The sequence below is a fragment of the Oncorhynchus gorbuscha genome, linkage group LG22 (genome assembly GCF_021184085.1).
Source record: "Oncorhynchus gorbuscha isolate QuinsamMale2020 ecotype Even-year linkage group LG22, OgorEven_v1.0, whole genome shotgun sequence".
NCBI lineage: Eukaryota > Metazoa > Chordata > Actinopteri > Salmoniformes > Salmonidae > Oncorhynchus > Oncorhynchus gorbuscha.
Window position 1 is genome coordinate 45,038,535 of NC_060194.1, and position 24,175 is coordinate 45,062,709.

Sequence of the window (24,175 nt, forward strand, 5' to 3'; positions counted from 1 at the left end):
ATATCATATGAGATTCCCAAAGATTGGAAAGCTGCTGCGGTCATACTCCTCTTCAAAGGTTGAGACACACTAGACCTAAACTGCTACAGAACTATATCTATCCTACCCTGCCTTTCTAAGGTCTTCGAGAGCCAAGTTAACAAACAGATTACCGACCATTTCGAATCACATCGTATCTTCTCTGCTATGCAATCTGGTTTCCGAGCTGGTCATGGGTGCACCTCAGCCACGCTCAAGGTCCTAAACAATATCAAAACTGCAATCGATAAGAGACATTACTGTGCAGCCGTCTTCATCGACCTGGCCAAGGCTTTTGACTCTGTCAATCACCACATTCTTATCGGCAGACTCAACAGCCTTGGTTTCTCAAATGATTGCCTCGCCTGGTTCACCAACTACTTATCTGATAAAGTTCAGTGTGTCAAATCGGAGGGACTGTTGTCCGGACCTCTGGCAGTCTCTATGGGGGTGCCACAGGGTTAAATTCTTGGGCCGACTCTCTTCTCTGTATACATCAATGATGTCGCTCTTGCTGCTGGTGATTCTCTGATCCACCTCTACGCAGACGACACCATTCTCTATACCTCTGGCCCTTCTTTGGACACTGTGTTAACTAACCTCCAGATGAGCTTCAATGCCATACAACTGTCCTTCCATGGCCTCCAACTGCTCTTAAATGCAAGTAAAACTAAATGCATGCTCTTTAACCGATCGCTGCCCGCACCTGCCCGCCCGTCCAGCATCACTACTCTGGACGGTTCTGACTTAGAATATGTGGACAACTAGAAATACCTAGGTGTCTGGTTAGACTGTAAACTCTCCTTCCAGACTCACATTAAGCATTTCCAATCCAAAATTACGTCTAGAATCGGCATCCTATTTCGCTTCAAAGCACCCTTCACTCATGCTGCAAAACATACCCTCGTAAAACTGACCATCGTACCGATCCTCGACTTCAGAGATCCTGAGAGGAGTGGTGTAAGTAGTAGATCTGTACCAGTACAGAGGGAGGGATCCTGAGAGGAGTGGTGTGAGTGGTAGATTTGTACCAGTACAGAGGGAGGGATACTAAGAGGAGTGGTGTAAGTAGTAGATCTGTACCAGTACAGAGGGAGGGATACTCAGAGGAGTGGTGTAAGTAGTAGATCTGTACCAGTACAGAGGGAGGGATACTGAGAGGAGTGGTGTAAGTAGTAGATCTGTACCAGTACAGAGGGAGGGATCCTGAGAGGAGTGGTGTGAGTAGTAGATCTGTACCAGTACAGAGGGAGGGATCCTGTGAGGAGTGGTGTGAGTAGTAGATCTGTACCAGTACAGAGGGAGGGATCCTGAGAGGAGTGGTGTGAGTGGTAGGTGTGGATCCTGAGGGGAGGGGTGTGAGTGGTAGATTTGTACCAGTACAGAGGGAGGGATCCTGAGAGGAGTGGTAGATTTGTACCAGTACAGAGGGATAAACCAACAAGTGATGTATGTTTCAGGAAGATTGGATTTTTATCAACTGTACTGCAGAGATGGAACGTAAAGTCACAGAAAATTGAGCTTGTGGTGGCAGCTGCAGAGAGGTGTTTGGGTGTGCGAGACTTGACGACAGAAGAGTTACAGGGTATGTTATGTGGTGGTGTATCCTTTCAGGCCTGAGGTGGTGTATCCTTTCAGGCCTGAGGTAGGACTAAATAGATTTAAATTGTGGAGTAGGGTGGTGGGTTTTTAGTGAGTGTAGGGTTAGATGGTAGGGTATATATTTTTTTTTCAAGCAATGTATAAGGGTGTTATACTCCAGTCTAGTAGATGGCGAATGCAGCATTTTTTGGGATGCCAACTGCCGTTAGGCCTCATCGACGAAGAAGAACGTGTAGCAAAGTTTTTATAACTCATCCAAGATGGATCACTGCTTGTCGTTTCCGATAGAAACAAATGAGTCACAGTGGGCAGAACAAGCAAGGAGGTGGGCAGAGTCTAGCACAAGCTACCAAGATCCTATTGGCGCGTTCTAGAAAATGTTTGCATGTTTCGGTTAGTCAACGCCTACTCTGTGAAGTGCATGTGTGCACTACCTAAATTCACATTTGCACTCCTAAACAACGCGATGTTTTAACACTTTGGCAAAGTCTACAGATCTTTGTCCACTCTGTTCATAAAATATTATAGTTTTAAATACATAAAACTGTATTGAGATCAAATTATTAATCGATGAGAAAAGTTTGCATAATGTCGGTCACAATCCATCTCGTTCAATCTTCTCCCACTGCCAGCCATATTTGCTTGTGATTGGAAACGCCAAGCGGATGCTTCACACGTATACATCCGGTGAAATATCAGTGTCATTATTCTATCTGCGTTTCTTCTCGGATGTGACGTATGAGGGTTCGACTGTCAACATGTAAGATGGCGGCCCACCACAGACAGAATGCCGCCGGGCGGAGGAAAGTACAGGTCAATTGATATTTCTGTAATTACAACTCTGTATACATGAAAATGCACACTATTCCAAATAGTGTGACAATGTGCACCGCTAATCTTGGAAAGACGATGCAAATTGCAATCCAAGAATGCTCATCTCGTTACTGTTAACTCAGCTCAAGCTAGCTAACGTACATGCTAGTTAGCTAGCATGCTAAACACACTATTTGAAGCATGATTTGCTCGAACAAAGTTAACCTAAAATGAACCCGAGTTGTGCGACAATTTTATTTAACCATTGTTGCATTTCTTAGGGTATGTGTACATTGTCATTGAATTGATAATTGCTATTCTAACATGTTAGCTGACTCCCAAGTGGCGCAGTGGTCTTAAGGCCACTTGTAAATACAAATTTGTTCTTAACTGACTTGCCTAGTTAAATAAAGTTTATTTTTAATTTTTTAAGCAGCTGTGTCAGCTAGCTAACGTTAGCTATGATTTTGAAACCTTAACCTGTAGCTTGCTAGCTAGCAAATGATGCGGTGAACTAGATAGGTATGTTCATGTAATGCATAAGTGAATGTAATGTAGTCATGGAGCCTCAGCCAACTTAAACACATACTGTATATATATTTTTCTATTGTGTTATAGACTGTGTTTGTTAATTCCATGTGTATCTATGTGCTGTTTGTGTCGCACTGCTTTGCTTTATCTTGGCCAGGTCGCAGTTGTAAATGAGAAACTTGTTCTCAACTAGTTTACCTGGTTAAATAAAGGTGAAATAAAAAAAACGTTTGGCCAAAGCTTTAGTCACGCATGCGTCAATGCTATAGAAGGGGTGTGTTCAGGCTATTATGGACCATCCCCCTCTATCTTTATTTGCAGGTATCTTATGTGATAAGAGACGAGGCGGAGAAGCACAATCGCAATGGGGTGAATGCTCTTCAGCTGGACCCTGCACTGAACCGGCTCTTCACGGCTGGAAGAGACTCTATCATCAGGATATGGAGTGTCAACCAGCACAAGGTATTGCGTCCCAGGCACCCTTTGATAAATCTTAATATGAGCATAGCCCTACCCTAACCCTCTGTGAGCTGGTTTCCTGTATCATCTCAATTGAATGTGTTTTAAGAACACGATTAGGCTTAATATGTGTTTGGGAACCCCCCCCCGTCACCACTTATGTTAAGTGAATGTTATTTTACCATAGCAGGACCCTTACATCGCTTCCATGGAGCACCATACAGACTGGGTCAATGACATCGTCCTCTGTTGCAATGGAAAGACATGTGAGTATTGTTATGTTCCCCGGCGAGAAACCCAAAATTGTCACTCAAACAGAAGGGGGAACTAACAGACTAACAACCAAAACAGGTGGGGTTCTAAGTAAGTAGGTAGCCTTGCATGAGCGAGCCGGAACAGCTCATAGGAGCCCATCTCCTGTTTCTGTAGAGTGAACCAGAACAGCTCACAGGAGCGCATCTCCTGTTTCTGTAGAGTGAACCAGAACAGCTCACAGGAGCAGGGTGTTACGGTACAATGTGGAGGCTATATACAGGGTATTACGGTACAGAGTCAATGTGGAGGCTATATACAGGGTATTACGGTACAGAGTCAATGTGGAGGCTATATACAGGGTATTACGGTACAGAGTCAATGTGGAGGCTATATACAGGGGGTACAGAGTCAATGTGGAGGCTATATGAGTCAGAGTCAATGTGGAGGCTATATACAGGGGGTACCGGTACTGAGTCAATGTGGAGGCTATATACAGGGGGTACCGGTACTGAGTCAATGTGGAGGCTATATACAGGGGGTACCGGTACTGAGTCAATGTGGAGGCAGAGTCAATGTGGAGGCTATATACAGGGGGTACCGGTACAGAGTCAATGTGGAGGCTATATACAGGGGGTACTGGTACAGAGTCAATGTGGAGGCTATATACAGGGGGTACCGGTACTGAGTCAATGTGGAGGCTATATACAGGGGGCACCGGTACAGAGTCAATTGGAGGCTATATACAGGGGGTACAGGTACAGAGTCAATGTGGAGGCTATATACAGGGGGCACCGGTACAGAGTCAATTGGAGGCTATATACAGGGGGCACCGGTACAGAGTCAGTGTGGAGACTATATACAGGGGGCACCGGTACAGAGTCAGTGTGGAGGCTATATACAGGGGGTACCGGTACCGAGTCAGTGCGCAGGGGCAAAGGTTAGTTGAGGTAATACAATGGGGAGAACAAGTATTTGATACTCTGCGGTTTTTGCAGGTTTTCCCTACTTAAAAAGCATGTGGAGGTCTGTAATTTCATAGGTACACTTCAACCAGCACAGGTGTAATATAATAATAATAATAATATATGCCATTTAGCAGACGCTTTTATCCAAAGCGACTTACAGTCATGTGTGCATACATTCTACGTATGGGTGGTCCCTACGGACTAACGAGGTGGAACCAATCGGTGCGCCCCACGTGCTGACGTCCAACCTTAAAATAGAAATACCCCCAAAGCCTATAACCGTATTGAACATCGGTTGGAGCCACATCAGTAGTATTATTATCTAATGTATTAGAAACATTCTGTTTTTATAATTCATCAAATTTAATAATTTTATCGAATTATTTCTTTCCAGTGATATCTGCTTCGTCAGACACGACAGTGAAAGTGTGGAACGCACAGAAAGGATTCTGCATGTCAACGTTACGGACTCACAAGGTGCTGTTTCTTCTTTTTACACTCGATATTTGGGCTTTGTGGTTCAGAAATATGATGTCCATTTACAGAATACTGTTCTGCTGTGGAATTGTGTATTTTTTAAAACAGTATAATAGAGATTTCCTATTTGAAAGAAGAAGGAAAAAGTGATGTTGAGTTTGTATTCCCCCTGGCAGGACTATGTGAAGGCCACAAAGTGATGTTGTATTCCCCTGGCAGGACTATGTGAAGGCCACAAAGTGATGTTGTATTTCCCCTGGCAGGACTATGTGAAGGCCACAAAGTGATGTTGTATTTCCCCTGGCAGGACTATGTGAAGGCCACAAAGTGATGTTGTATTTCCCTGGCAGGACTATGTGAAGGCCACAAAGTGATGTTGTATTTCCCCTGGCAGGACTATGTGAAGGCCACAAAGTGATGTTGTATTTCCCCTGGCAGGACTATGTGAAGGCCACAAAGTGATGTTGTATTTCCCCTGGCAGGACTATGTGAAGGCCACAAAGTGATGTTGTATTTCCCCTGGCAGGACTATGTGAAGGCCACAAAGTGATGTTGTATTTCCCCTGGCAGGACTATGTGAAGGCCACCAAGTGATGTTGTATTTTCCCTGGCAGGACTATGTTGAAGGCCACAAAGTGATGTTGTATTTCCCCTGGCAGGACTATGTGAAGGCCACAAAGTGATGTTGTATTCCCCCCTGGCAGGACTATGTGAAGACCACAAAGTGATGTTGAGTTTGTATTCCCCTGGCAGGACTATGTGAAGACCACAAAGTGATGTTGAGTTTGTATTCCCCTGGCAGGACTATGTGAAGGCCACAAAGTGATGTTGAGTTTGTATTCCCCTGGCAGGACTATGTGAAGACCACAAAGTGATGTTGTATTCCCCCCTGGCAGGACTATGTGAAGACCACAAAGTGATGTTGAGTTTGTATTCCCCTGGCAGGACTATGTGAAGACCACAAAGTGATGTTGAGTTTGTATTCCCCTGGCAGGACTATGTGAAGGCCACAAAGTGATGTTGAGTTTGTATTCCCCTGGCAGGACTATGTGAAGGCCACAAAGTGATGTTGAGTTTGTATTCCCTGGCAGGACTATGTGAAGACCACCAAGTGATGTTGTATTTTCCCTGGCAGGACTATGTTGAAGGCCACAAAGTGATGTTGAGTTTGTATTCCCCTGGCAGGACTATGTGAAGACCACAAAGTGATGTTGAGTTTGTATTCCCCTGGCAGGACTATGTGAAGGCCACAAAGTGATGTTGAGTTTGTATTCCCCTGGCAGGACTATGTGAAGACCACAAAGTGATGTTGAGTTTGTATTCCCCTGGCAGGACTATGTGAAGACCACAAAGTGATGTTGAGTTTGTATTCCCCTGGCAGGACTATGTGAAGACCACAAAGTGATGTTGTATTCCCCCCTGGCAGGACTATGTGAAGACCACAAAGTGATGTTGAGTTTGTATTCCCCTGGCAGGACTATGTGAAGGCCACAAAGTGATGTTGAGTTTGTATTCCCCTGGCAGGACTATGTGAAGACCACAAAGTGATGTTGAGTTTGTATTCCCCTGGCAGGACTATGTGAAGACCACAAAGTGATGTTGAGTTTGTATTCCCCTGGCAGGACTATGTGAAGACCACAAAGTGATGTTGTATTCCCCCCTGGCAGGACTATGTGAAGACCACAAAGTGATGTTGAGTTTGTATTCCCCTGGCAGGACTATGTGAAGACCACAAAGTGATGTTGAGTTTGTATTCCCCTGGCAGGACTATGTGAAGGCCACAAAGTGATGTTGAGTTTGTATTCCTCTGGCAGGACTATGTGAAGACCACAAAGTGATGTTGAGTTTGTATTCCCCTGGCAGGACTATGTGAAGACCACAAAGTGATGTTGAGTTTGTATTCCCCTGGCAGGACTATGTGAAGACCACAAAGTGATGTTGAGTTTGTATTCCCCTGGCAGGACTATGTGAAGGCCACAAAGTGATGTTGAGTTTGTATTCCCCTGGCAGGACTATGTGAAGGCATTGGCATATGCTAAAGACAAGGAGCTGGTGGCGTCAGCAGGGTTAGACAGACAGATCTTCCTGTGGGACGTCAACACACTAACAGCACTGACTGCCTCCAACAACACTGTCACCAGTAAATGTCATTTTATTGATTTCTACAATATTTACAAGTTGAGTCCCATTGAGTTTAAAAACATCTCCACAGGCTGGTTTCGTAGACACAGATGAAGCCTAGTCCAGGTCTAAATAGCATTCTCAATGAAGATTCGCCATTGAAAGACGTTTTCGATCCAGGACTAGACTTAATTTGTGTCTGGAGAACAGGTATTTGTTGAAGCAGAAATCAATCTTTCATACCGCAAAGCCTATTGTTTTCCGATGCAAGTACGTGTCCTTAAAATGATGTTTTTACCTAACACAAACCTGTGCGCCGACCGTTGGAATCTTAACCGTTGTGCGTGTGTGTGACAGCGTCGTCCCTCAGTGGGAACAAAGACTCCATCTACAGCTTGGCAATGAACCAGATGGGGACAGTCATCGTATCTGGCTCCACTGAAAAGGTTAGAGGGCAACATTTCTAGTCGATTTTTTTTTTTTTTTTTTGCCAGGTCAAAGTTAATGTTTTTATTTAAACGAATACAATTTAATTTTGTCTTCAGTTTTTGACAGAAGTTGTTTGGCTGCCTTTTGAAAGGTCACCTTTATTTACCAAAGCACAAGTTCTGTTGCATATCTGTAGACCGTTGTTGGGTTTTAAAGGTGGTTGTCTCTTTAATCTGTAGGCCGTTGTTGGGTTTTAAAGGTGGTTGTCTCTTTAATCTGTAGACCGTTGTTGGGTTTTAAAGGTGGTTGTCTCTTTAATCTGTAGACCGTTGGGTTTTAAAGGTGGTTGTCTCTTTAATCTGTAGACCGTTGTTGGGTTTTAAAGGTGGTTGTCTCTTTAATCTGTAGACCGTTGTTGGGTTTTAAAGGTGGTTGTCTCTTTAATCTGTAGACCGTTGTTGGGTTTTAAAGGTGGTTGTCTCTTTAATCTGTAGACCGTTGTTGGGTTTTAAAGGTGGTTGTCTCTTTAATCTGTAGACCGTTGTTGGGTTTTAAAGGTGGTTGTCTCTTTAATCTGTAGGCCGTTGTTGGGTTTTAGGGGTGGTTGTCTCTTTAATCTGTAGACCGTTGTTGGGTTTTAGAGGTTGTTGTCTCTTTAATCTGTTGACGGTTCTTCAGGTCCTGAGAGTATGGGACCCTAGGACATGTGCTAAACTGATGAAGCTGAAAGGCCACTCCGACAACGTCAAGTCACTGTTGCTGAACCGGGACGGCACGCAGGTAAGGTATATCTTGATTCAGCTAAATAATAGATAATACTAGATAATACATTTTAAGAAAATGGTTATAAAGAAAATGAAGTGAGAGGTTCTTCCAGAACTTGGTCCTAAAATAATGAGTATTTTCCTTTTCCGTCTCAGCATTTTTCCTACATTGCATCTGACCCTCTATTACATGAACCTTTTCTGTTTGGTTGTCCATCAGTCGAACTCTCCTCTCTCTGTGGTTCCCAGTGTCTGTCAGGCAGCTCAGATGGAACCATCAGGTTGTGGTCTCTGGGGCAGCAGAGGTGTATCGCTACGTATCGGGTCCACGACGAGGGAGTGTGGGCCCTGCAGGTGAACGAAGCCTTCACACACATCTACTCTGGAGGCAGAGACAAGAAGATCTTCTGCACCGACCTGAGGAACCCTGATATCAGAGTACTCATATGTGAGGAGAAGGCCCCTGTACTGAAGGTAAGGGCATGGGACTGGTTGTGGTTCATTATATCTGCCATTTAGCAGATGCTAAATACGTACATTTGTACATACGGGTGGTCCCGGGAATTTAACCCAGTATCCTGGTGTTGCAAGCAGGTGTGGGGTAGCGGGGGGTGCTGAGCTACTGAGGGTGAGGAAGGGGGGTGCTGAGCTACTGAGGGTGAGGAAGGGGGGTGCTGAGCTACTGAGGGTGAGGAAGGGGGGTGCTGAGCTACTGAGGGTGAGGAAGGGGGGTGCTGAGCTACTGAGGGTGAGGAAGGGGGGGGGTGCTGAGTTACTGAGGGTGAGGGAGGGAGGGATGTGAGTGGGGGTGTGTGTGTATTAACCTGGGTCTGACATGGGCTGTCCCTCTCCTCCTCAGATGGAACTGGACAGGACAGCTGACCCTCCTCCTGTTATCTGGGTCTCTACCACCAAGTCATCTGTTAACAAATGGGTAAACAAATAAGCATGCCATGTCTTCCGATGCCCTCAGAGATCATTCTAGTGCTTTCTATGTGTCAGGGTTGGGGTCAATTCAGTTTTTATCAACATTTTTTTTTTTTTCTGTTTTTGTTGCAGTGTCTAAAGGGAATCCACAACTTCCGGGCGTCTGGGGATTATGACAATGACATCATCGCCCCCCTGACCCCGTTGTGTACAGCGCCTGAACAGGTCATCAAAGGTACGGCTACGTTAGTGGGTGTGCAGTGATCCACCTAACTGGGTGTAGTTTTCACATGAATCTTAGTGCAACCTCTTTTTGTTGTCCTCACTCAAATAGATCCTCATTGGTTTGTTTTTTTAAACTATATCTCTTCCTGAATGCAGTGGTTGTGAGGAGAGGCAGACGTGACCCTAGTTTCTAACCATGAACTAGGCTTGGGCGATGTATCGTCTATAGTATATAGCAGGGTATTCCGGAATACCGACGGTATGATTTTCAATACCCCCCCAAAAATAAGTGTGTGTCTATATAAGTTTACTACATACACCTTAGCCAAATATATTTAAACTCAGTTTTTCACAATTCCTGACATTTAATGCTAGTAATAAAAAAAAATCCTGTCTTAGGTCAGTTAGGATCACCACTTTATTTTAAGAATGTGAAATGTCAGAATAATAGAAGAGAGAATGATTTATTTCAGCTTTTATTTATTTCATCACATTCCCAGTGGGTCAGAAGTCTACATACACTCAATTAGTATTTGGTAGCATTGCCTTTTAAATTATTTAACTTGGGTCAAACGTTTCAGGTAGTCTTCCACAAGATTCCCACAATAAGTTGGGTGAATTTTAACACATTCCTCATGACAGAGCTGGTGGAACTGAGTCAGGTTGTAGGCCTCCTTGCTCGCACACGCTTTTTCAGTTCTGCCTACAAATTTTCTATAGGATTGAGGCCAGGGCTTTGTGATGGCCACTCCAATACCCTGACTTGGTTGTCCTTAAGCCATTTTGCCACAATTTTGGAAGTATGCTTGGGGTCATTGTCCATTTGGAAGACCCATTTGCTACCAAGCTTTAACTTAGGATCTTCTGCAATGTTGCTTCAATATATCCACATCCTTTTCCGTCCTCATGATGTGATGCCATCTATTTTGTGAAGTTCACCAGTCCCTCTTGCAGCAAAGCACCCCCACAACATGATGCTGCCACCCCCGTGCTTCACGGTTGGGATGGTAATTCTTCAGCTTGCAAGCCTCCCCCTTTTTCCTGCAAACATAACGATGGTCATTATGGCCAAACAGTTCTATTTTTGTTTCATCAGAACAGAGGACATTTCTCCAAAAAGTACGATCTTTGTCCCCATGTGTAGTTGCAAACTGTAGTCTGGCTTTTTTTATGGTGGTTTTGGAGCAGTGGCTTCTTCCTTGCTGAGCGGCCTTTCAGGTTATGTTATATAGGACTCGTTTTACTGTGGATAGAGATACTTTTGTACCTATTTCCTCCAGCATCTTCACAAGGTCCTTTGCTGTTGTTCTGGGATTGATTTGCACTTTTCACAACAAAGTACGTTCATCTCTAGGAGACAGAACGCGTCTCCTTCCTGAGCTGTATGATGGCTGCGTGGTCCCATGGTGTTTATACTAAACTTCTGTCCCACTGGAATTGTAATACAGTGAAATAATCTGTCTGTAAACAATTGTTGGAAAAATTAATTGTGTCATGCACACAGTAGATGTCCTAACTGACTTGCCAAAACTATAATTTGTTAACAAGAAATTTGTGGAGTGGTTGAATAACGAGTTTTAATGACTCCAACCTAAGTGGACTAGTAACCGAAAGGTTGCAAGTTCATATCCCCGAGCTGACAAGGTACAAATCTGTCGTTCTGCCCCTGAACAGGCAGTTAACCCACTGTTCCCAGGCCGTCATTGAAAATAAGAATGTGTTCTTAACTGACTTGCCTGGTTAAATAAAGGTTAAAAATAATAATAAATAAAAATCCGACTTCATTTGTATTTACACACACAGTTCCGTTCCAAAGGGTCAATTAGAAATGTCCTCGTTTTATTATTAAAGTGGCTGGAGTTGAGTCAGTGTGTTGGCAGCAGCCACTCAATGTTAGTGGTGGCTGTTTAACAGTCTGATGGCCTTGAGATAGAAGCTGTTTTTCAGTCTCTCGCTCCCAGCTTTGATGCACCTGTACTGACCTCGGCTTCTGGATGATAGCGGGGTGAACAGGCAGTGGCTCGGGTGGTTGTTGTCCTTGATGATCTTTTTGGCCTTTCCTGTAACATCGGGTGGTGTAGGTGTCCTGGAGGGCAGGTAGTTTGCCCCCGGTGATGCGTTGTGCAGACCTCACTACCCTCTGGAGAACCTTACGGTTGTGGGCGGAGCAGTTGCCGTACCAGGCGGTGATACAGCCCGCCAGGATGCTCTCGATTGTGCATCTATAGAAGTTTGTGAGTGCTTTTGGTGACAAGCCAAATTTCTTCAGCCTCCCGAGGTTGAAGAGGCGCTGCTGCGCCTTCTTCACGATGCTGTCTGTGTGGGTGGACCAATTCAGTTTGTCTGTGATGTGTACGCCCAGGAACTTAACTTACCACCCTCTCCACTACTGTTCCATCGACGTGGATAGGGGGGTGTTCCCTCTGCTGACACCAGTCTCAACGTCAACACTGAAGAGGCGACTCCGGGATGCTGGCCTTCTAGAAAGAGTTGCAAAGAAAAAGCCATATCTCAGACTGGCCAATAAAAAGAAAATATGACCAAAAGAACACAGACACTGGACAGAGGAACTCTGCCTAGAGGGCCAGCCTCCCGGAGTCGCCTCTTCACTGTTGATGTTGAGACTGGACAGAGGAACTCTGCCTAGAAGGCCAGCATCCCAGAGTCGCCTCTTCACTGTTGATGTTGAGACTGGACAGAGGAACTCTGCCTAGAAGGCCAGCCTCCCGGAGTCGCCTCTTCACTGTTGATGTTGAGACTGGACAGAGGAACTCTGCCTAGAAGGCCAGCCTCCCGGAGTCGCCTCTTCACTGTTGATGTTGAGACTGGACAGAGGAACTCTGCCTAGAAGGCCAGCCTCCCGGAGTCGCCTCTTCACTGTTGATGTTGAGACTGGACAGAGGAACTCTGCCTAGAAGGCCAGCCTCCCGGAGTCGCCTCTTCACTGTTGATGTTGAGACTGGACAGAGGAACTCTGCCTAGAAGGCCAGCCTCCCGGAGTCGCCTCTTCACTGTTGATGTTGAGACTGGACAGAGGAACTCTGCCTAGAAGGCCAGCCTCCCGGAGTCGCCTCTTCACTGTTGATGTTGAGACTGGACAGAGGAACTCTGCCTAGAAGGCCAGCCTCCCGGAGTCGCCTCTTCACTGTTGATGTTGAGACTGGACAGAGGAACTCTGCCTAGAAGGCCAGCCTCCCGGAGTCGCCTCTTCACTGTTGATGTTGAGACTGGACAGAGGAACTCTGCCTAGAAGGCCAGCCTCCCGGAGTCGCCTCTTCACTGTTGATGTTGAGACTGGACAGAGGAACTCTGCCTAGAAGGCCAGCCTCCCGGAGTCGCCTCTTCACTGTTGATGTTGAGACTGGACAGAGGAACTCTGCCTAGAAGGCCAGCCTCCCGGAGTCGCCTCTTCACTGTTGATGTTGAGACTGGACAGAGGAACTCTGCCTAGAGGGCCAGCCTCCCGGAGTCGCCTCTTCACTGTTGATGTTGAGACTGGACAGAGGAACTCTGCCTAGAAGGCCAGCCTCCCGGAGTCGCCTCTTCACTGTTGATGTTGAGACTGGACAGAGGAACTCTGCCTAGAGGGCCAGCCTCCCGGAGTCGCCTCTTCACTGTTGATGTTGAGACTGGACAGAGGAACTCTGCCTAGAGGGCCAGCCTCCCGGAGTCGCCTCTTCACTGATGATGTTGAGACTGGACAGAGGAACTCTGCCTAGAAGGCCAGCCTCCCGGAGTCGCCTCTTCACTGTTGATGTTGAGACTGGACAGAGGAACTCTGCCTAGAGGGCCAGCCTCCCGGAGTCGCCTCTTCACTGTTGATGTTGAGACTGGACAGAGGAACTCTGCCTAGAAGGCCAGCCTCCCGGAGTCGCCTCTTCACTGTTGATGTTGAGACTGGACAGAGGAACTCTGCCTAGAAGGCCAGCCTCCCGGAGTCGCCTCTTCACTGTTGATGTTGAGACTGGACAGAGGAACTCTGCCTAGAAGGCCAGCCTCCCGGAGTCGCCTCTTCACTGTTGATGTTGAGACTGGACAGAGGAACTCTGCCTAGAAGGCCAGCCTCCCGGAGTCGCCTCTTCACTGTTGATGTTGAGACTGGACAGAGGAACTCTGCCTAGAAGGCCAGCCTCCCGGAGTCGCCTCTTCACTGTTGATGTTGAGACTGGACAGAGGAACTCTGCCTAGAAGGCCAGCCTCCCGGAGTCGCCTCTTCACTGTTGATGTTGAGACTGGACAGAGGAACTCTGCCTAGAAGGCCAGCCTCCCGGAGTCGCCTCTTCACTGTTGATGTTGAGACTGGACAGAGGAACTCTGCCTAGAAGGCCAGCCTCCCGGAGTCGCCTCTTCTTGGGTGATGATGAGACTGGACAGAGGAACTCTGCCTAGAGGGCCAGCCTCCCGGAGTCGCCTCTTCATTGTTGATGTTGAGACTGGACAGAGGAACTCTGCCTAGAAGGACAGCCTCCCGGAGTCGCCTCTTCACTGTTGATGTTGAGACTGGACAGAGGAACTCTGCCTAGAAGGCCAGCCTCCCGGAGTCGCCTCTTCACTGTTGATGTTGAGACTGGACAGAGGAACTCTGCCTAGAAGGCCAGCCTCCCGGAGTCGCCTCTTCACTGTTGATGTTGAGACTGGACAGAGGAACTCTGCCTAGAAGGCCAGCCTCCCGGAGTCGCCTCTTCATTGTTGATGTTGAGACTGGTGTTTTGCAGGTACTATTTAATGAAGCTGCCAGTTGAGGACTTGTGAGGCGTCTGTTTCTCAAACTAGACACTCTTAATGTACTTGTCCTCTTGCTCAGTTGTATGACGAAACATTTATTTGTACTGCTGTAATTACTTTGGTAACCAGTTTATAATGGCAATAAAGGCGCCTTGGGGATTTGATGTATGGACAATATACCACAGCTAAGGGCTGTGTCCAGGCACTCTGCGTTGCGTCGTACATAAAAAATGCTCTTAGCCGTGGTATATTGGCCATATATCACACCTCGGGCTTTATTGCTTAAATATCACTTGACCCTTTACAAAAAATTATTTACGTCAAAGCCTTATTCTAAAATTGATTAAATTATAATTTTTCCCTCATTAATCTACACGCGATACCCCATAATGACAAAGCAAAAATTATTATCATTTGCAAAAAAAAATGGGCAAATATATTAAAAACAAATACCATATTTACATAAGTATTCAGACCCTTTGATATGAGACTAAAAATTGAGCTCAGGTGCATCCTGTTTCCATTGATCATCCTTGAGATGTTTCTACAACTTAATTGGAGTCCACCTGTGGTAAATTCAATTGATTGGACATGATTTGGAAAGGCACACACCTGTCTATATAACACACCTGTCTATATAACACACCTGTCTATATAACACACCTGTCTATATAACACACCTGTCTATATAACACACCTGTCTATATAACACACCTGTCTATATAACACACCTGTCTATATAACACACCTGTCTATATAACACACCTGTCTATATAACACACCTGTCTATAAGGTGCCACAGTTGACAGAGAATGTCAGAGCAAAAAACTAGGTCAAAATAATTATCCGTAGAGCTCAGAGACAGATCTGTGCCTCGACACAATCCTATCTGGGGAAGGGTACCCAAACAATTTCTGCAGCATTGAAGGTCCCCAAGAACACAGTGGCCTCCATCATTGTTAAATGAAAGAGTCTTGGTGGCTCTAAACTTCTATCTAGAGCTGGCCCGCACGGCCAAACTGAGCAATCTGTGGATTAGGCGAAGGAGGGGAGGAGGTCAGGTGGTGAGGTCCGATCCCCTGAAGGGAGTTATAAGGTTCCTGTGGAACCATAAAATGTAAGGATTGGAGAGGAGGAGGTCAGGTCAGGTCCCCTGAAGGGAGTAATAAGGTTCCTGTGGAACCATAAGATGTAAGGATTGGAGAGGAGGAGTGTCCAGAGTGGATATATATATATATATACTAGCTTCTCTAGTGTCCGTGAGTTATTCAATCTGAAAAATTAAAACCTAACAAACCATGGATAATGTCAAGGGGTCTGAGTGCTTTCCAATGGCACTGTATTTAAAATTTAAAAAATAGTGCCCCTTGTGTGCACATTTGGTAATATCGTGTATCCCGTTATGGTACAGAAATGGTATGAAAATCTTAATACCGCCCAAACCTAGTCTTGCTCTGGTCAAACGATAACTACTGTACATATTTGCTGTTGTAGGAGGGGCCAGTATAATTCAGTGTCACATTCTGAACGACAAGAGGCACATAGTCACCAAAGACACCAACAACAATGTTGCATTCTGGGACGTGCTGAAAGCCTGTAAGGGAGAAGACCTGGGGAAAGTAGAGTTTGATGAAGAGATCAAGAAGAGGTTCAAGCAGGTCTACGTCCCAAACTGGTTCTCTGTCGACCTCAAGACAGGGGTAAGTTTCTCGTTTTATAACTTAGTAATACTATAGTTATTCAGTGTTTTTTTTTTGAAAAGGTGAAGCTAGCTAGATAAGATTGGTTGATGTTGTTGGTCTCTCTCTCCCTCCTGTGTGTTGCTGGACAGATGCTGACCGTCACATTGGATGAGAGTGACTGCTTCGCTGCCTGGGTGTCTGCTAAGGATGCTGGCTTCTCAAGCTCCGATGGATCGGACCCAAAGTGTACGATTTTCTTTTTTTAGGTTTTCATTTTTAATATAACTTCTTCATACTGCATTTTTTTTATTTGTATCCTTTAGCTTTGCAATGTTTGTGTGTGTGCGTGTGCGTGTGCGTGTGTGTGTGTGTGTGTGCGTGCGTGCGTGCGTGCGTGCGTGCGTGCGTGCGTGCGTGTAGTGAACCTTGGTGGACTGCTACTTCAGGCCCTGCTAGAGTTCTGGCCCAGGACGCACATCAACCCCACGGATGAGGAGGAGAACGAGGTCAACCATGGTAAACGGGCCTTGTTGTTGTTGTCAAAAACAGTGTTCACCTGAGATATTGGCTGTAGACGGCTATAGTGTTAGACATCCCATGTCGCAGGGTTAGGCCCAGAAAAAAAATGTCCATAGACTCACTATTTCATCATGGTATACGAGCAGTAAAAAAGATTCTAGTGACTTTTGACCTTGTCCAAACCCCCGCAGCAGTGAATGGGGAGCAGGAGACGCGGGTGCAGAAGGGGAATGGGTACTTCCAGGTGCCTCCACACACTCCAGTCATCTTCGGAGAGGCAGGAGGGAGGACTCTGTTCCGGTACATATTTAAATTTTACGAAACCCATAGCAAGCCTGCTAATATTGTTAGACTCGCTACGTCTAGGGGTCTTAGGCTAAGCTACATGGTCTGTAACCTGACTCATGTCTAAGGGTCCTAGCTACATGGTCTGTAACCTGACTCATGTCGAAGGGTCCTAGCTACATGGTCTGTAACCTGACTCATGTCTAGGGGTCCTAGCTACATGGTCTGTAACCTGACTCATGTCTAGGGGTCCTAGCTACATGGTCTGTAACCTGACTCATGTCTAAGGGTCCTAGCTACATGGTCCTTAAGCTGAATGAATGTGTGAATTTGTGAGAAATCAGTGTATGGGGACTGCGTTGGATGCAGGTGTGCCCAGGGAGACGACAATCTTACCTTAGGTCCAGGGCTCTGTCTTGACCCCTTTGGGTCAGTGAGCCCAAGTGGATTATCATGTGGTCACAGAAACAGATCGATACAGAAAGGAAAACTACAGACAGGCATGTCTAAACTAAAGATTCCAAATGGAAAGCCTCATGACCAACAAACCGACCAGCAGCCTCATGACCACCAAACCAACCAGCAGCCTCATGACCACCAAACCGACCAGCAGCCTCATGACCACCAAACCGACCAGCAGCCTCATGACCACCAAACCAACCAGCAGCCTCATGACCACCAAACCAACCAGCAGCCTCATGACCACCAAACCGACCAGCAGCCTCGCGACCACCAAACCGACCAGCAGCCACCAAACCGACCAGCAGCCTCGCGACCACCAAACCGACCAGCAGCCACCAAACCGACCAGCAGCCTCGCGACCACCAAACCGACCAGCAGCCTCGCGACCACCAAACCGACCAGCAGCCTCGCGACCACCAAACCGACCAGCAGCCTCGCGACCACCAAACCGACCAGCAGCCTTGCGGCCACCAAACCGACCAGCGGCCTCGCGGCCACCAAACCGACCAGCGGCCTCGCAGCTCTGGGACACTGACTGACAATCACCTGATGTGCTTATCAACTAGGCTCAGCATCTGGACAAGGTTGCTGCTGCTCCCTGGAGGAAGGGAGTGAAGTGTAACCTGGGTAGTGTGTTTGTCTATGACCTAACACTACTATTATATAAATACATTTGATTGAGGGATTATAGAGAATTTTGGGAGCAAATTTTTTTTTTTTTGCTGCTGCTCCCCTGGAGGAAGGGAGTGAAGTGTAACCTGGGTAGTCCAGGCTAGCTATCATGTGTTTGTCTAACACTACCAGCCCCCGAGTCTATATCATGCATGCGATCATTCATGAATCTGAGAAAGAATCACTACTTGTCTTGCATTACCAGTTGGACACACAAAAAAAAAACTGTCCTGTTTGCAACGTTTGTTTACTTCTCTGTACTGTTCTAATGTTGAGTCTCCTGTTTCAGACTGTTGTGTAGGGACTCGGGTGGGGAGACGGAGTCTATGTTACTGAATGAGACAGTCCCACAGTGGGTCATAGACATCACCGTGGACGTAAGTACCTTTTCAGTCTTCCTTTTTGCTTTTACTCTTCTTGCCTCGGACTTTACTTCATTTTTTAAATTTTTTAAAATTTTTGCCCTCCTTTTTCTATGTCCTCCAGAAGAACATGCCGAAATTCAACAAGATCCCGTTCTACCTCCAACCCCACTCTTCTTCTGGAGCCAAGACACTGAAGAAGTAACATTTTGGTTTTTGATTTTCTCCGTTCCAAGTCCCTTCGATTAATATTCGGCTTTGATGTTCTTACCTGAATAAATCCCACGCACCCACGCACCCGCACGCACACCCCCACACCCACACACCCACACACCCGCACACCCGCACAGCCACACACCCACACACCCACACACCCGCACACCCACACACCCACACACCCGCACACCCACACACCCACGCACCCGCACACACCCACGCACCCGCACACACCCACGCACCCGCACGCACACACCCACGCACCCTCACGCACACACCCACGCACCCGCACGCACACACCCACGCACCCGCACGCACACACCCACGCACCCGCACGCACACACCAGCGCCGCACACACACTGACGCACACCTGATGTGCACACACCCATCTGCACCCGCACGCACAAGGGACCCTGGGTACGCACACACCTACTACGCACCCGCACATGTGTTTGTCACACACCCACGCACCCACACATGCACACATTCACGCACCCGCAATGAATCACACCTTGCACGCACCCACACACTGTCCACGCACCTCTGTACTGCACAGTCACCCACGCACCCGCACGCACACACCCACGCACCCGCACGCACTTTACTTCATTTTTAAATTTTTGCCCACGCACCCCAGAAGAACACCCACGCACCCGCACGCACACACCCACGCACCCAAGACACTGAAGAAGTAACCCACGCACCCGCACGCACACACCCACGCACCCGCACGCACACACCCACGCACCCGCACACACACACACGCACACCCCCACACGCACACACCCACACGCACACACCCACACCCACGCACACGCACGATTTGACGTCTACATATAAATGCACCGTCGACATTTCCCGTCGGAGATCAAGATCCTACTTCCCCTGACACACATCCTTTTATTCCACTGTGTGTGTGTGTGTGTGTATGTGTCTCTCTCTGTAGGGACCGTCTGTCTGCCAGTGACATGCTGCAGGTGAGGAAGGTGATGGAACACGTCTATGAGAAGACCATTAACCTGGACACTGAGTCCCAGACCACTGCTTCCTCCTTGGCAGCCAATGACAAGCCAGGAGAGACGGAGAAGGACGAGGACGTGGCCCTCATAGCCGAGGAGAAGATTGAACTGATATGTCAAGACCAGGTGGGAACCCTCCCTAATCTTCATTCTCCTGTAGTTTCGGGAGGAATGAGGAACAATCTTTGCTTTTTTTTTAGTAAAGATTATGGACCTCAGTTGTTGATGGTTGAAGGAGAGTGTATCTGTTGTGATTCATAAGTATTTTTTGAAAAAGTCCACTACTTGACAGCTTCACTTTTGATGCTGGTTTGGGCAATGAGGTTTGTTGCTTCGATGTTGAAGTTATTTTGTTTTAGTATAACATGTCATATTACAGATTGCCAGGATGCTCATTTTGGTTTAGTTAAGTCATATTACAGCGTAATAATGACAGCGATGACTGAAATACATATTCACATTCTTGGTCGGTCTTCTTTGTTCTCACACAGGTCCTGGACCCAAACATGGACCTGCGAACTGTCAAGCATTTTATCTGGAAAAGTGGAGGAGACTTGACGCTTCACTATAGGCAGAAATCTACGTGAGGCAGACACCTCATTTTAAGGCATAAAGAGACAGTTTCTTCACACACTACCATCCTCCATCTTCAGGTCCAATGATTGGCTGGCCGAGAGAGGGTAGGCTTATCACCCCGCCCACTATGTTTATCAGGGTCGTATATTCATTAGACACCATATGGGAGAAACCATGGACTGAATCTGAATTTATTCAATAAGAATCACTTTTTTTTTTTTTTTTCCATTTTGCCGTTGCAGAATTTTTTGCTACGTTGGGTAATAAAATAATCATAAAAATACAACCCAGACGTTAGAGACGTTTTCTCTGGCCAATTTGAGGGATGCGGGTGACTTTCGTATTAATAGGAAACTCAACCGGACAGCCCGGTGAAGCCCGGAGGCTAGTCAAGAGATTCATGATGAATGCGGTTCTTTCTGCAGACTGTGCTATAACGGAATGGAGGAAAAAAATGAATCAAATATTTTATCTAGCACTGTAGTTTTAAAAAAAAATATTTAAAAAAAAAACATTTTGTTGTTGTCCTTTTGCTTTGTGATGTCATAGTTAAAAGGAATAGTTCTGGTGCAATGGGAGTATGTCTTCATGTATATGCGCTGTTTGTTGTTGTACATTCCAGAAACAGCCCGTTGCTCCTTCCTTCACCAATACTATGACTTAGTCCCGGTTCTCAATCCTTCTGGACTTGTACACTTTCTCGCATGTGTTTTTACAATGGAGGAAACTTCTTCCAGCCATTGCTTTTCCCTAATCCTACGCTTTTAGATCCAGGATAGGGACTATGCAAGTGTATATTTCTTGGGAAAGAGAATGGTACATCCCGATTCTCCAGGACCTGGAGTTCTTCCTTACCATGTGACTTAACCAGGAGCGATTCCCGGCCCTAACTCCACCTACAGTATACCTGGACAGCCTGACCAACTATTCAAGCCGATCAATGTTCGTCCCTGACTATATTGTTGTTCGTGGCTTAATTCTGTCAACCCATTTACATTTACATTTAAGTCATTTAGCAGACACTCTTATCCAGAGCGACTTACAAATTGGTGCATTCACCTTATGACATCCAGTGGAACAGCCACTTTACAATAGTGCATCTAAATATTTTAAGGGGGGGGGTGAGAAGGATTACTTTATCCTATTCTAAGTATTCCTTAAAGAGGTGGGGTTTCAGGTGTCTCCGGAAGGTGGTGATTGAGTCCGCTGTCCTGGCGTCGTGAGGGAGTTTGTTCCACCATTGGGGAGCCAGAGCAGCGAACAGTTTTGACTGGGCTGAGCGGGAACTGTACTTCCTCAGTGGTAGGGAGGCGAGCAGGCCAGAGGTGGATGAACGCAGTGCCCTTATTTGGGTGTAGGGCCTGATCAGAGCCTGGAGGTACTGAGGTGCCGTTCCCCTCACAGCTCCGTAGGCAAGCACCATGGTCTTGTAGCGGATGCGAGCTTCAACTGGAAGCCAGTGGAGAGAACGGAGGAGCGGGGTGACGTGAGAGAACTTGGGAAGGTTGAACACTAGACGGGCTGCGGCGTTCTGGATGAGTTGTAGGGGTTTAATGGCACAGGCAGGGAGCCCAGCCAACAGCGAGTTGCAGTAATCCAGACGGGAGATGACAAGTGCCTGGATTAGGACCTGCGCCGCTTCCTGTGTGAGGCAGGGTCGTACTCTGCGGATGTTGTAGAGCATGAACCTACAGGAATGGGCCACCGCCTCGATGTTAGTTGAGAACGACAGGGTGTTGTCCAGGATCACGCCAAGGTTCTTAGCGCTCTGGGAGGAGGACACAATGGAGTTGTCAACCGTGATGGCGAGATCATGGAACGGGCAGTCCTTCCCCGGGAGGAAGAGCAGCTCCGTCTTGCCGAAGTTCAGCTTGAGGTGGTGATCCGTCATCCACACTGATATGTCTGCCAGACATGCAGAGATGCGATTCGCCACCTGGTCATCAGAAGGGGGAAAGGAGAAGATTAATTGTGTGTCGTCTGCATAGCAATGATAAGAGAGACCATGTGAGGTTATGACAGAGCCAACCCGAATTAGGACTGACTGACTTGAGAGATTTTAATATTTGTTTTGTAAATAACATTGCTTTATGTGAATTAATGTTCTCTTTATTTTTCATTATGTTTAATTATTATTCTTTTGTACAGTTTTAACAAGTCAGACAAATTCAAAGGGTTTTTTGATTCAATGTTGTTTTTTCTTCTTCCCGAGAAAAGCACACGATATCAAGCCTGGTCCCGGTCCCAGCTGTCTAGCCCAACTCATAACTGTCATTGTCGACCAATGATCTGGGACCAGGCTACAGATTTTCAAGTATGTTTGTAGTTGTCTTAAGCAATCAAGATTTTTTTTTCTTAAATCACACATTGTAACATCCGGGCATCTGGTGGACAACGTTTACACATTTTAAAGTGAAATCTCCTCCTACAGACTTGTTTTATAATCATGAACCAATATTCACATCTTCCAAGAGGGCTATTGTGCTGTATAATGTTTCATATAGTTAGACAGTAATTGGTTCTAGGATGTTAGTTTAAAACAACACAAAGATCTCAAAACTACAGGGTTTCTACATTTAACTGCGTATGTAAAATCATAGATTGGATGGGATGCACACTTGTGACGAGTGAAATAACTAGTTTGAGTAAATTGTCTTTATTTTTAGGTTGTTATTGACTTGTCCCCCCCCCCATTACTATGGTGATGAGTGTTAAGAGGAAGCTCCAGTATAGGGGCCACGTCATAGAAATATAATGACTTTCTATGGTGTGGACAGCAAGACGCTGTATCCTCAGTCTTACAATATTTATCGTTGGATGATGAAGTGTATTTTGGGCTTTCAACAACATATTAAATTTGAATGGTTTTAAAATACTGAAATGTATTGTATTTGTTAACAGTCTCTCTCACACTCTCTCACCATTCTCCTGCTGATGTCATATGAATAACATCTATCAATCAAATGTATTTATAAAGCCCTTCTTTTGACATCAGCTGATATCTCAAAGTGCTGTACAGAAACCCAGCCTAAAACCCCAAACAGCAAGCAATGCAGGTGTAGAGGCACAGTGGCTAGTCACAACTCCCTAGAAAGGCCAAAAACCTAGGAAGAAACCGAGAGAGGAACCAGGCTATGAGGGGTGGGCCAGTCCTCTTCTGGCTGTGCCGGGTGGAGATTATAACAGAACATGGCCAAGATGTTCAAACGTTCATAGATGACCAGCAGGGTCCGATAATAATCACAGTGGTTGTCGAGGGTGCAACAGGTCAGCACCTCAGGAGTAAATGTCAGTTGTTTTTCATAGCCGATCATTCAGATTCTCTACATATCAATATCATGCAATAATGTATGAATATAATTTTAGAATGTATTATTGTCATGCCATAACACTAACGTATCATGCTACAACTGATTATAACGTATTAATATCATTCATGTAAAATAAAATCGTTACGTGCGCTGAATACAACAGGTGCATACCATACCGTGAAATGCTTACTTACAAGCCCTTAACAATGCAGTTCAAGAAAGTTAAGAAAATATTTACAAAATAAAAATCTAAAAGTAATAAGAAAATTACAATGTGGAGGCTATATACAGGGGGTACCGGTACAGAGTCAATGTGGAGGCTATATACAGGGGGTACCGGTACAGAGTCAATGTGGAGGCTATATACAGGGGGTACCGGTACAGAGTCAATGTGGAGGCTATATACAGGGGGTACCGGTACAGAGTCAATGTGGAGGCTATATACAGGGGGTACCGGTACAGAGTCAATGTGGAGGCTATATACAGGGGGTACCGGTACAGAGTCAATGTGGAGGCTATATACAGGGGTACCGGTACAGAGTCAATGTGGAGGCTATATACAGGGGGTACCGGTACAGAGTCAATGTGGAGGCTATATACAGGGGGTACCGGTACAGAGTCAATGTGGAGGCTAATATACAGGGGGTACCGGTACAGAGTCAATGTGGAGACTATATACAGGTGGTACCGGTACAGTCAATGTGGAGGCTATATACAGGGGGTACCGGTACAGAGTCAATGTGGAGGCTATATACAGGG

The 24,175-nt window shown here is 46.2% G+C and overlaps 1 protein-coding gene across 2 annotated transcripts; it reads left to right on the plus strand.

The window, feature by feature from the left end:
* Positions 1 to 2,307: 2,307 nt before the first annotated feature.
* Positions 2,308 to 20,391, plus strand: LOC124009943 (WD repeat-containing protein 48-like). 2 transcript variants are annotated; one of them, XM_046322197.1, is made up of 18 exons: positions 2,308 to 2,433; positions 3,286 to 3,426; positions 3,611 to 3,689; positions 5,038 to 5,120; positions 7,131 to 7,260; positions 7,599 to 7,687; positions 8,349 to 8,450; positions 8,684 to 8,908; positions 9,294 to 9,368; positions 9,494 to 9,596; positions 15,806 to 16,011; positions 16,143 to 16,239; positions 16,414 to 16,509; positions 16,704 to 16,812; positions 18,221 to 18,308; positions 18,418 to 18,494; positions 19,457 to 19,655; positions 20,021 to 20,391. In XM_046322197.1, exons 1-18 carry the CDS (start codon positions 2,359 to 2,361, stop codon positions 20,114 to 20,116), a joined length of 2,070 nt encoding a protein of 689 aa, XP_046178153.1. In that variant the 5' UTR covers positions 2,308 to 2,358; the 3' UTR covers positions 20,117 to 20,391. The 2 variants fall into 2 exon arrangements, with proteins under 2 accessions (XP_046178153.1, XP_046178154.1); XM_046322198.1 differs by having other exon boundaries at positions 3,614 to 3,689.
* The last annotated feature ends 3,784 nt before the right edge of the window (positions 20,392 to 24,175 follow it).

Bases quoted from the DNA above. Each gene is read 5' to 3' on its own strand.
- LOC124009943 (XM_046322197.1), top strand. From the start codon at position 2,359: ATGAGGGTTCGACTGTCAACATGTAAGATGGCGGCCCACCACAGACAG. The intron at 8,909-9,293 runs GTAAGGGCATGG...TCTCCTCCTCAG, and splicing joins AGAAGGCCCCTGTACTGAAG to ATGGAACTGGACAGGACAGC. The intron at 16,240-16,413 runs GTACGATTTTCT...GCGTGCGTGTAG, and splicing joins CGATGGATCGGACCCAAAGT to TGAACCTTGGTGGACTGCTA.